At 54.4% G+C, this 12,865-nt stretch overlaps 1 protein-coding gene across 8 annotated transcripts; it reads left to right on the forward strand.

Moving 5' to 3' along the window:
- On the forward strand, positions 1-7,569 carry Gmppa (GDP-mannose pyrophosphorylase A). 8 transcript variants are annotated; one of them, XM_031368096.1, is made up of 13 exons: positions 1-82; positions 881-941; positions 1,042-1,139; positions 2,408-2,511; positions 2,978-3,164; positions 3,472-3,531; positions 4,748-4,878; positions 5,792-5,926; positions 6,050-6,147; positions 6,302-6,348; positions 6,495-6,587; positions 6,756-6,924; positions 7,298-7,569. In XM_031368096.1, the coding sequence occupies exons 2-13, from the start codon at positions 902-904 to the stop codon at positions 7,396-7,398; spliced, it is 1,263 nt and encodes a 420-aa protein (XP_031223956.1). In that variant the 5' UTR covers positions 1-82; positions 881-901; the 3' UTR covers positions 7,399-7,569. The 8 variants fall into 8 exon arrangements, with proteins under 8 accessions (XP_031223956.1, XP_031223959.1, XP_031223961.1 ...); XM_031368099.1 differs by having other exon boundaries at positions 7-386; XM_031368101.1 differs by having other exon boundaries at positions 26-82; positions 887-941.
- The last annotated feature ends 5,296 nt before the right edge of the window (positions 7,570-12,865 follow it).

A 12,865-nucleotide genomic window follows, 5' to 3' on the forward strand; every position in this document is an offset into this window, starting at 1 on the left:
GCTCTCGCGGGTTGTAAGGAGACACGTACGCGGAAGGAGCAAGCAGTGGCAGGCGGCAGAGCTGGCGTAAAGGGAGCTAGTGGTAAAAGGACCTACATGGTGGAGGGGGTGGTGGGCAGGATAGGGGTAGGGGACGAACCCTAGACGTAGGGAGGGCTCGCAGGGCCTGTCTTGCTCTCCTCATGCCCACGCTTGTGTTGGTTCCATAACCAATGGCTATGAGAAACTGACGTCTTACTGGACACACTCAGTTGTGGGGTCCAGAAGGTCAGCAAGCAATCTTTAGAATCCAGAGATTCCGCACCAGTGGTCAGTATTCGCACGGCTGGAGTAGTAGGCTCGGCGTTTGACGTGTCAAGGGAACCAGTCTGTTGATTCGAGCACATGTAGGTAGTTGTAGGATTCACATTCAGCACCTAGAGAGGTGTTAGGGTTGGTGCTCATCAAATACAGATAGATTAGTGTTAGTTCAGTACTTGGGGCTTATTCATAGGATTGAGATTAAATACCCAGAGCTCACTCAAGGTTTGTGGTTCCATATTCACCGCTGGGATTCAGAGCTAAACATCTAGAAAGAGTAAGCAGTCATTTCTAAGGCATTGGGACTGGAGGTTTCAAGTTTTTGAGATTTGGGGTCATAGAAGGGGCTCCATTGAGTACCCGAGTTTACAGAATTTTTTCATGGCCAAAGAGAAGTCATTAGAGATAAAAGGGTGGGGTGCAGGTTTTTGAAGCCAACTGAGTTCTGGATTGGGATGAACTTTGTGGTGTGCCCCAGGAAGGACTATACCTCTTAAGAGGTATACATCCAAAGAAGGGACTGTGTGTTGTAATTTGGGGGGTATGAGATCTGGCTGTAATTCTTCTGTTGTGGTTTGAGGTTTAGGTAACGACACTCATCATGCTCAAAGCTGTGATCCTCATTGGAGGCCCCCAGAAGGGTGAGGAGATGGGGGATAGGGGAGAGGGGAGGTTGGAGAGGTTGGTGGGGTTGGGACAGAAGGAAATAGGAAGCTAAAATGTTCTCCTGTCCTCTCTCAGGGACTCGCTTCAGGCCTTTGTCTTTTGAGGTGCCCAAACCGCTGTTTCCCGTGGCAGGCGTCCCTATGATCCAGCACCATATAGAAGCCTGTGCCCAGGTAACCCTGGAGGTCTTTCCCTCACTCCACACTTCCTGTTTCTCTCTTTCATGCTGTGTGACTGTCTTCCATTTCCCAGCCATGATCTTTTTCCACCAACTACAACCCCACGGGCTGCCATTCACAGGGGTCAGTGGGAGTGGCACTGCTTCAAGTTGGGCATGCAGCCAGCCTGCACTGTTGACTTCCCTGCCTCTTGCTGCTCAGATTTCACACCTACTTTTACAGTATGGACTGTGAAGTCAGGCAGGGATCTTAAAGGCTAAGTTAGAGTCATAGCAGGGGGCATCGATAATAAAGCGCAGGGCCCCGTGCTGTAGCTCCTTTTCTTTATTGCTCTGTAATTGGGATAGGCAAAGTTTGAATTTGAGTCCCATCTTCCTGCTGAGACCTGAAGCAAGCAAAATTTCAACTTCTTTCAGCTCTTTTCTTATCTGTTTAAGGAGATTAAACCTCCCGTGTAGAGTGTTCAAGCTGTAAAATGCCTAATTCAATGCAGACCCTTGATAAATGACCCTGTCATCTTATGCTGGAATCAGACTTAGAATAATATATAATGGGAGATAGTTCGGTTGGTAAGTGCTTGCTTGCACAAACGTGAGGCCATGAGTTTGATCCCCATTGTCACCCTTTTAAAGAGCCAGTCTTGGTAATGGATTTGTAATCTCATCACTGAGAAGGAAGCTCATTGGGGCTTACTGGCCAGCCAGTCTAGCCTAATCATTAGGTCCCAGACCCCAGTGAGAGACCTTGACTTAAAAAAAAAAAAAAAAGCAAAGTGGGCTATTCCTGAGGGCAGATCCAGGTGGAGATCCAAGACTGAAGTTCGGCCTCCATGTGGATGTTTACACAAGGGTATGTGTACCCCGACATATGCATGGACACACATTCATGAGCTACAGGTACAGCTCAGAGACAGAGCCCGTGTCTGGTATGCGTGAGGTCTTGTGTTCAATTCCCAGTGCTGGTGGTGGGAGGAGGCTACAAAGAAGGAAAGGCAGAAAAGATGACTGGATTATACATTACTGTGGCTTGGTGGACAAGGTCATTCCAGTCCAGGTGCATGGGAGACTATAAAAAGAATGGAAAGATCGGAGCTGAGAGTTCTAACTTCCTCACTGTCCAAAGGAAAAGCAGGGCAGAATGCCTGATTATCCAGGACATCCCCCGGAGCTGAACCTTTGTCCTCTAAACTTCTGGACTAGTACCCAGATTCTCTTCCCGGTTCTCATCAGAAGTTTCTCTGCTACCCTCTTCCGTTGTCCTAGGTCCCTGGGATGCAGGAGATTCTGCTCATCGGCTTCTACCAGCCTGATGAGGCTCTCACCCAGTTCCTGGAAGCTGCCCAGCAGGAGTTTAACCTTCCAGTCAGGTGTTTGAACGTATATGTGTGTGTGTGTGTATGTGTGCATGTGTGTGTATGGGTCTGAGTCTCTTGGGAATGAGTTGAGTCACCAGGGTTCACCTCATACCCAAAAGGTATTTATTTGGGGCATCAGGATGACTTTTTTTTTTTTTTTAATATTTATTTATTTACTTTATGTGAGCAAGTACACCGTCGTTTTCTTCAGACACACCAGAAGAGGGCATCAGATCCCATTACAGATGGTTGTGAGCCACCACATGATTGCTGGGAATTGAACTCAGGACCTTTGGAAGAGCAGTCAGTGCTCTTAACTGCTGAGCCATCTCTCCAGTCCCCAGAATTACTTAATATGAGGTGTCCCTGCAGGCCGAGGCCAGAAGTACTGCTGACAGGGTAAAAGTATTGGGGGAGGGTATATCAAGTGTCCTGGCTCATGATGTCTCACTGAGCTGGCTGGGGTTCCCGGGAACAGGTACCTGCAGGAGTTTGCTCCCCTTGGCACAGGGGGTGGCCTCTACCATTTTCGGGACCAGATCCTGGCAGGGGCACCTGAGGCTTTCTTCGTGCTCAATGCTGACGTCTGCTCTGACTTCCCCTTGAGTGCCATGTTGGATGCTCACAGGCGCCAGCGCCACCCTTTCTTACTCCTTGGCACCACGGTGAGAGGGCTGGGAGGGCTGAAGGCTGTAGAGACTGAGGCCACTCTAGGTCTTGGAGTAGGGATGGGTGTCAGGAGGGAGATGTGCTACTCCAGCAGTTACAGAGGTGTCATTGGCAACCCTGGGCCCTTTGGTTGCTGGGAAGTAGGCGGAGGGATGGCAGCTGTCAGCTCTCAACTCTGCTGAAGGCCTGTCAGTGTCAGAGCTGCGTGCCAGGTGCTAAAGGGGAAGGGAAGGGAGGGAGAGAAAACAGCCTTGGCTGCCCTGGAGGAGGCAGGTCACTGTCTTGGATATGTCTGTCTCTCAGGCTAACAGGACACAATCCCTCAACTACGGCTGCATCGTTGAGAATCCACAGACGCATGAGGTGAGAGCAGCGGAATGGGGCTGAGTGCCTCTCTGTAAGATCAACCCCATACCCTGCATCTCTAGGGAATGCTGAGAACACGTTCAGGAGGGGGTCCATCGTGCCAAACAGATGGGACAGTTTGTGTGTCATTCCCCCTCCCCCTCCCTAGTAAATCATCTTGTAGCCCTTTAAGAGAGAATGACAGGGGAAAGGGGTGCCAGCTCGTTTCTGTAGAAGTGATGTTTTAATAAGTGTATGCATGGGGCACTACCGGGACACAGAGAGAAGCCCAGCAAGAGCCTGACATGAGGGGGAAGGGCTTCCTTCAGGAAACAGGTAGGGGTGAAGGAGACTGCAGGCAGAGAGAATGGTTTGTGCAAAGACAGGCAGGAAGTCCATGGTGACCCATAATTACTGAGGTGGGAGCCTAGTCGTTAAGGCAAGAGGAGCCTTGTCCCTGTTTGTGAAAATCCCTGCCCATGAATCTCATGGACTTTGACACACAAACCATTTTACATGTTCATAATTTAATATATGTTAAATCTACATGGAATGAACATGTGTATGCTTACACATGTATGCGGTTTTGTGGCAGGCACCAGCTAGACATGAAAGAGACAGACTACATTCCCCGCCTCTCAGGAAACCTCAGCCTAGTAGGAAAGACAGTCAAAAGCCAATCCTTGGCCAGGCAGTGGTGGCGCACGCCTTTAATCCCAGCCCTTGGGAGGCAGAGGCAGGCGGATTTCTGAGTTCGAGGCCAGCCTGGTCTACAGAGTGAGTTCCAGGACAGCCAGGGCTACACAGAGAAACCCTGTCTGGAAAAACCAAAAAAAAAAAAAAAAAAAAAAAAAAAAGCCAGTCCTTGGCACAGTGGCCTGGGTGAGATATAACCAGAGGTTAGGGGTGTCAGGTCCAAAGAGCTAAGTGGAGTTGACAGCAGAGTGATAAAGAGTAACAGTGTTAACTGGGTTCCAAACAAAGGGTTGTCCAGAGGAAGAGGCAGGGGACATCCCAGTGGCCGATTATTTTCCAGTTATTTCCTTGGAATACCAGTAGTTAGGGAGGATGGAAGCAGGTATCCCCCTGGGGATGTGAAGCCGGGTAGGGCCAAGGTGTAAACTACCCCATTCAGGAGTTGCTCTCTGCAGTAGAGGGGCCTGGAAGTGATGTCGAATGAGGTGGTGGTGTGGAGGTCCGCCCTCCACTGTGAACTCTACCTTCACTTCCTTAGGTCCTGCACTATGTGGAGAAACCCAGCACCTTTATCAGTGACATCATCAACTGTGGCATCTACCTTTTCTCCCCAGAAGCCCTGAAGCCTCTCCGGGATGTTTTCCAGCGTAATCAGCAGGATGGGCAACTGTGAGGCAGGCTCCATGACCCTGTGACCTAGCCCCAACCATTCCAGTCCCAGACCCGTACCCCCTGCCAGGCTCTGCAGGTTCCACATCACCCTTCGCCCTTTTCCACTGTCATCTGTAGCCTGCTTCCCTAAGTCCCACCCCTTCTAACCTCATTCTGTCCCTCTTCTTTACACACCCCAGCTCCCACACCCCAGCTCCTCCTCTGTCACCGCCTGCCCATTCCGCTTCTGGTCCATTTCTCTCCAGCCCTGGTTGTCCCACAGACATCTTTGAGAACAGACGGCAACACACACTTGGGTGCACATGCGCTCAAGTGCAGACACGCACACGCGTGCACACACTGGCTCGGACTGCCCAGAGCCTTGCCAGCTGATGTCAGGTTCGCCCCTCCCAAGCCTGAAAGCTGGCTACTGGGTCTCCCCCCTTCCCATCCAGCTCCCATCTCACGCCTCATTCATCTGCTGACAACATTTCTCACTCCACCATGTCTCTGCTTCTCTCCGTCTCTCCTGGCCTCTCTATCTCTGTTTCCGCTGAGCTGGCATCTCTACCATCTCTTTCCCCCCCTCTCTCTGTGACTGTCTCTGCCCTCACCAGCTGCCTTGCTCTGGGGTGAGTTTGGGCTTTTTTTTTTTTTTTTTTTTTTGTGCCATCCAGTGAGGGAGGGGAACTAGATGGGTGAATGGGGGGAGGGTGGACATAAGCAAGGATGGGAGGAGTGGGGTTATAGGCCTGGGGCTCCCCAGTGAAAGCAGTCAGTCAAGGGTAGTAGAAGAGGTGCCTAGGATTTGACTAGACCTTGGTAAAGGAACTAAACTAGAGGAGTGGCAAAAGCCCCTCCCACACCTTCCTGGAGAGACTCCATATTTAGACTCACCTAGGGAACTGATGTCTCCTCCTTTCCTGGCCAGGGAGGAGTCTCCAGGCTCGTGGCCTGGTGCAGGGACCATCCGACTAGAGCAGGATGTGTTCTCAGCCCTGGCTGGGCAGGGCCAAATCTACGTGCACCTCACCGATGGTATCTGGAGCCAGATCAAGTCTGCAGGGTATGTGTCGGCTGGGAAAGAGCCTGTGCCACGGATCTTGAGACTCTTAAGAGAGTGGCATTCGGGGAGGTAGGCACAGGCCCTGCTAGACCCTGAATGCCCACTCCCCCTTTCGGTCTCTAGCTCAGCCCTTTATGCCTCCCGCCTCTATCTGGGGCGATACCAGATCACACACCCAGAACGCCTAGCCAGACACACTCCAGGGGGCCCACGAATCAGAGGTACCCACCCCATCCCATTAGTACCCTTTACTCTCCCACGCCCTTGAGCCCACACTCTTCACCTCAGGTGTGGAAGTGAAGGCTCAGTCTCCTCCCCTCCCTATCCAGATGTGTTTTGGGGTATCTGCCCCCAGGTTGTTTCTTCTGCTTCTAGGAAATGTTTACATCCATCCAACGGCTAAAGTGGCCCCATCAGCCGTGGTAAGTAAGCTGTGGCCCCAACTTCAGGGAGAGGCTGTTGGGATCCGTGGGGATACCTAGGGACTAAGCTCAGGTGCTGGTCTGTCTCCCTACTTTGGAGAACTCGTTGTGTCCCAGGTCTCAAAGTATGATGATCTTCTCTACAGCTGGGCCCCAATGTCTCCATTGGGAAGGGGGTGACCATAGGCGAGGGTGTGCGTCTGCGAGAGAGCATTGTCCTCCACGGAGCCACTTTGCAGGTAGGAGCCAGGCTCATGGCAGTGTGTGGTACCCAAGAGGCTGGGGAAAAAGGCTTGCCTTCCAGAGCAAGAGGGATGAACCCCACCCCATGCTCTGCATCTCCCTCCCACAGGACCTTCCCATGCCTGCCTCCTTCCCCACTCACCCTGAGCCGTTCTATTCAACAGGAACACACCTGTGTCCTTCACAGCATTGTGGGCTGGGGGAGCACTGTGGGGCGCTGGGCCCGCGTAGAGGGGACTCCCAATGACCCCAATCCCAATGACCCCCGAGCTCGCATGGACAGTGAGAGCCTCTTCAAAGATGGAAAGCTGCTTCCTGCCATTACTATCCTGGGTATGGTGTGTGTGTCGGGGCTGGGGGTGAGCATTAGGAAGCTCCACAGGTGAAAGGCTGGAGTCTGCAGGGAACGTTTGTTCTTGTATGTATTTGTATGTGCGTGCGTGTGTGTGTGTGTGTGTGTGTGTGTGCGCGTGCGTGTGTGCGCGTGCGTGCGTGCGTGCGTGTACGTGTGTGTGTGTGTGTGTGTGTGTGTGTGTGTGTGTGTGTGTGTGTGTATTCCTTAAGCAAATATTTACCAAGATCCTGCCATGTACCCAGCCTGAGGGAATCACCAGGGGATGAGGCCTGGAGCACAGATGGGCAGGCCTGGCCATGGCCCCAGCTCCCTGCCTCATGACCTGTTCCTGTGCCCTTGTCCACGCTCCAGGCTGCCGAGTGCGGATCCCTGCTGAGGTGCTCATCTTGAACTCGATTGTTCTACCACATAAGGAGCTAAGTCGAAGCTTCACCAACCAAATCATCCTGTGAGGATGCTGCCAAAAAGGCCCCCAGGACTCCCGCCCACTCTCCTTTGGGCTGCTGCCTGCCTGGCTAGCTCAGTCCACCTTGAGGAAGCCACCTTGTAGGGAGCCATGTATGTTGGCCAGGGACACCTGGCCCCTCTCCCCACTCCCAAATAAACCCCTATGAATCTTGGAGCCAGCTTGGACTCCGCTTGCGCCTGGACTGGGGGTGGAGGTACAAGAGGGGCAGCTGAGTCAGGCCCCCCCACATTAGCATTTAAATTGGAGTCGTTGCTGCTGGCTCATGAATAATGAATTCGGAGTCTTGGTAAATCTCCCCCTCCCACTACCTCAGCCTTCTATACTAGCTGCTTTAGAGGAAGGCCCTCCAGGCTCCCTGGCCTGCTGGTCCCCACGACCTTCCCCCTGCTTGCTTGCCTGCTTCCCCAGGCCTGGCTTTCCAGAATGCTGAAAGCTGAAGGATTTCAGTGGGCACACTTGCTGGGAGGCTGGGACCCATGCTGAACACCCAGCAGCCTGCTCTCCTCAGCTCCATGCCAAGACCCAGCCCTGGCCTGTTTAACGCTTTGCCAGCTCCATCTGCTCCCAGGCTGGCTTTGAGGACTTGGGGGGTTTGCCCCTACCCAGGGGTCTTACAGGATCTGTCCCCCGCTCCTCTGGCAGAGGTCTGATTTAGAAGACGCCCCCTCACCCCTTGGCAGTAGGATACCTCTTGGCAGGACATAACCCTGCTCTCTGCACATCCCCATGTTTGCCCATGACCTCAGTGTGCCCCTCTTGGCACCCCCCTTTCCACAGCTGTGGGTGCTGAGTTTAGTTGCCAGATGAGCTGGTAATGATCGTAATCTGCTAATTGAGAGGAATCTAATTACCCGAAGAGAATAGGGGGGCAGGGTTTGGGTGGGAGACAGGAGGGGGTCCTGGCAGCCAGGCTTGGGTGGCAGGCAGCAGGGTGTCGAGACCTTGTTCTCAACACCAGGGTATGGGACAGAGCTCAGGATTTCATAGCTTTCCAGGCAGGCAGTTAGAAAGATATATGGGGACTGGACCAAGGCTGACCTGGGGATTGCCCTAGAGATGACCTGCCATGTCATGAGCGCTGGATGAGAGCCGGCCCAAGGGCTTAGCAATCCCAGCCTCTAACCAGAGTCTCCACAGCCCTTTCCCTGGTTTCTTCCCAGCCTGCCTCCAACCCAGACCTGTCACGTCTGCAACCATCAGCAGAGATGCGGACCCATTCAGCCTGGGGTCACTTCCCTAAGGAAGGGGCCAGGAGAGGGTTGGACCACAAGGCCAGGCTGTGGGTTCCTTTCCTCTCCTCCCCCTACCCTGACCCTTCTGTTCCAAGTGGTTGGCAGAGGCCATGGCAGCTCCATCATAAATATGATAATTTAATTATTTTCTCAGCAAAACACCGTGAAATCCAATAAGTCTGTGTCAGGCCCTGGCCCCCGGGACCCCCCTCCTAGACCCAGTGGGGGTGGAGACATGATGGCAAGAGGCTCTGGAAGGGGAAAGGGTCAGTGTTTGAAGGTGGTATGGCATAGAGAAGCTGACACCTTCAAAACATTGCCCAGGCTGAGGGGATCGCAGGTGCAAAGTGTCACAAGGGTGAGGGGTGATGCCCTCACTCCTTCCGAGCACTCTTCTGTACTGGGAGAAGCCAGAGCCCCATCTGTCTATGGGGGCAACTCACAGCCCATGAAGTGGGAGCACTCTGCCTCAAGAGATGTAGCGGGGAGCCCCCTTATCTACTTCTCTGGGGACCTGCACCCAACCTTCATTAGCCTCATGGAGATATAGGTGTAGGAGGGTACTGGTTCAGGGGTGGGTTTGAGAAGGGAGAAGCCAGAAGGAACTGGGGTGGGAAGTGTGTGTGTGTGGGGGGGAATGAGCAGGGGGAGGGATGCGGGGGAGGGGTGTGTTCCCTGCCATTAGTGCTTTTTTCCCCCCAGTTTCCATAAAAAGATTATTCTGTAAAATCAGTGAAGGGGAGCGAGCTGGGGGCCGGGGGGAGGGTGTCCTTGGCATCAAGCTGGATGGGGTGACAGGGGAGGAGAGCTAAGGACAGGGACTGAGTATGGAGAAAAATTTGGATGGGCTTCAGGAGCAGCGATCGAGATAGAGAGCCAAGAATGCTGGCTAGGGTTGGGGGGACTGGTCAGAGTGGGGCTGGGGGGGTGGCAGTGCACTCTCACGTCCTGCTGGGGTTGCCCAGGTCCCAATCCTACCTCTATTTTAGCCCCTCCCCCTGGCATTTAGCAGCCATTATGGGGGAGCAGATTGCAGCCTCCTCCCCCTCTCTGGGAAGCAGGCACAGCTGGGGCCCGCCACATCTGCCGCATCAGCACAGAACACAGCTGGGTGTGCCCAGAGCCATGCTCCCCAAAACAAAAAGGGGGTGAGAACCAAAGAGAGCCCAGACCCCTGAGATAGACACACTGACACCTCTGCCAACAGTCACTCCTCAAAGGGAAGCAACATCCACCAACACGCTCCCTGTGTGCAGAGACTGAGAACTGGCAAACACGCAATTACCGGGCCCCGCCTGCCACCTCCGCTCCCCTCCCGCACCCCCCTCTCCTTCCTTTTCTTCCCACTAAGGCTGCCTTTTGTCACCAAGCCATCTCTGAACTGTCCTAGGCTAGGTTTGGGGGAGCAAGGGGTTTCACTGGCACCAAGAACACCTTTCTGGTAGGTCAAGGGATAGTAAGGGACGCCTGGGGAGCCCACGCTGGGGAGCAACTTACTCTTTTTCCAAGATTGTACCCCCTCCCCATAAGGAGGCCTATCCCATAGGTGAGGTGCCTGTGTCAGTGGATTGAGCATCAATAACCTCTCCTGTGTTCCATTGATCACCGCAAGGAGGCGCTGCGTGCCCTCGGTATCTCCAGATCCTTTCTGAGCAGCTCCTGGGGGGCCAGCCTCTGCCAACCCTATTATTCGGCAGCCCTCTATCCTCCCCAGTTCATCGCTTGGCTTAGCTTTGCCACCCCGGGCATGTGTGGGGTGTCGGACTGTTCATGACAGAAAAGTCCTCCTTCCCAGAACAGATGATCAAGAGTTTTCTTCTTTCTCCTCTCCTAGTTAATAGCCCCTGATTAAACCTGCCTCCTCAAAGATCTCCTTTCCCTGCTCATCTCTGCGGCCGGGTGTCTAACCCTCAACCCTCTCCTCCCTGCCCCTCCCATCATCCCACTCGACAACCCCCCCCCCCCCATGCCCCTCGGAGCTTTAATCCCTCCTGCTGCCGTGCTGCCTTATCTGCTCCCAGCAGCTTTCGCGGCTGCAAAGCCCTCTCCCCCTCCTTCTTGGGATCTTCTCTCCCTCCTTCCTGCTCTCTCTGCTCTCTGACCAGCGCCACCTCCTGCCTAGCTTCTCTGTCACTCAGACCCCCGTCTCTGAGCTCCCTGTCTGACACCAGATTAGTGTGCCTAAAGGCCCTTTGCCTTCTCTCTGGCATCTGCTCAGGGTCTGCGGGCTGCCCACTTACTCCCACCCTCCCTCTTCTATCTCAGCCCTTACCACTGACCCCTCAAACTTCGTCTGTTTCTAGCCCGTCAGGATGTGTGTATCTTCCTGTTCTCCCTTTCCATGTCCCCTCCCTAGTTCCTCTTCCTCTAGGATTTCCCCAAGCTTGAATCGCACTCCATTCCTGGTGACCAATGACCTCCGTTTGAGAATACCCAAAGAGGGATAAAGCAGAGGAGCGGACGTTTCCCTGGGATAGCCCAGAGAGGTCCCTGTGGGGGTACAGAGAGTACTGGTGACAGTGGGGGCAGGGCCTGGCGGTGGGACGCTAACCCTTTTCAGTTGCCTCAGATCACGTCCGGTCCTTCCCATCCCCCTTCGCCGGGACTCTCATTAACCGCTTCTCCTGCCTCGTCCGTGGCATAAATAACCCAGATAAATCAGCCGCCGTCCGCCCCCCGCCCCTCGGCCCCCGCACAGCCCGTTTGTCACTGCTGCTCGCTCGCCAGCCAGGCCTGGCCAGGCCAGGCACACCCCCCCATCCTTGTCCCTTCCTGCCCACGTCTGTCCCACACTGGCTTCCCACCCCCTGGTCAGCACCAGGTCCAGAATTCTGAGCTGAGGTGGGTGTCAAGGAGGTGTCCCTTGGGATCTGGAGGCTGGGGACTTGATCTACAGAATGCTCCTTAGGAGTTCAAAGGTTGTGTAGTTTATGAAGCTAGCCAGCCAGCCAGCCAGGGGAGTCAGGCGCCCTCATAAGACAGGAAAGAACAGAAAAAGCTTCCTTTGGGGGAGTCCCTGGGCTGTGAATAGGTTCCCTGCGAAATTCTTCTGGTTCTGTCCTGGGAGTCTCAAGTAAAACTTCCAAGTATTCTCCCAATACCTCTGACTAGTCCATCCTGCCCTCCCTGTCGTCTCCATCTTTTCCCCGGCTTGCCTAGCCCAATGACCTTTGCCTCCCTCTCTCTCTAGCCTTCTCTTTCCCAGTTTCAGGGAGCCTGATTCAAATCCTAGGGCGGGGAGAATTGGGCTATGAACAAATCTGAGAAATGGGGATAACTGGAGGGCAGAGAAATCTGAGTGGGGCTCACGTGCTGCCTGAATGGTAGCCCCTCCTGCCACTCCAAACTCTGGAGTCCCAGCAGCCCCTCCCACTAGCTTACAGCTAGCTCAGGTCCTAGCCAGCTCCCCTCAGCCCTGCTTCCTACCCCCCCCCAACACACACCTCCCAGGGGGCAGCTGGTCCCTAGGGAATGGGTGAGAGAAACAGGGAAAGACTGAGGGAGCTTGGGCGCAGGGCTGGGGGTGGGGGTGGGGAAGAAACTGGGCCGGGCCCCAGGGACCAGCTGGGCAATGAGCCGGGGAAGCAGCCGGGAGGCTAAATGACGGAGATTATCACCCAACTGCAGCCGGGCAGAGGAGGCAGGCAGGGAAGCAGGGAGAAGGGGGGGTGAGGGGACAGGGCCAGAGGCAAAGGGGGTATGGAGGGATAGAAAGGGGGCCAGAAGGGGCTGGGGGTGGGGAGAGAGTGAGTGGAAACTGCCAAGAGATGGGCTGGAAGGACGGGGTTCCTCGCTGAGCATAGCCGGATTCCAGGAGGTCTGGGAGGCTGGGTGGTAGGGACTCGCGGACAATTAGAGACAGCTGGCCACCGGGCAATGGTGGGAGCCTGCGTGTAACAAACTGCTGCTTCATTCCAACGCCCTGGAGTTCCCCCACAGACCCCACCCCCACCCCCACCCCCGGTATGGAGTCATCACCCAACCTCTTTCCTTTTAGAGGTGGACAAGTCCCTGCTGACCTGAAGTGTGTGGGGGCGAGAGGGTGTCATAATGGAGGGCAGCAGGCTGTAGAGACAGCTTGACCCTGAGCGCTCAGCAGATAGCAATGCTATCAGGCCAGGGCAGTGGGGAGTGCTGGAGGGGAGACTGGGGGCAGCTCCCACTTTCTTGGCAGAGCCCCAGACTGAAGTAACCTTAAAAAAGCAATTAAATCACCTT

The sequence above is a fragment of the Mastomys coucha genome, unplaced genomic scaffold (assembly GCF_008632895.1).
Source record: "Mastomys coucha isolate ucsf_1 unplaced genomic scaffold, UCSF_Mcou_1 pScaffold14, whole genome shotgun sequence".
Taxonomy (NCBI): Eukaryota; Metazoa; Chordata; class Mammalia; order Rodentia; family Muridae; genus Mastomys; species Mastomys coucha.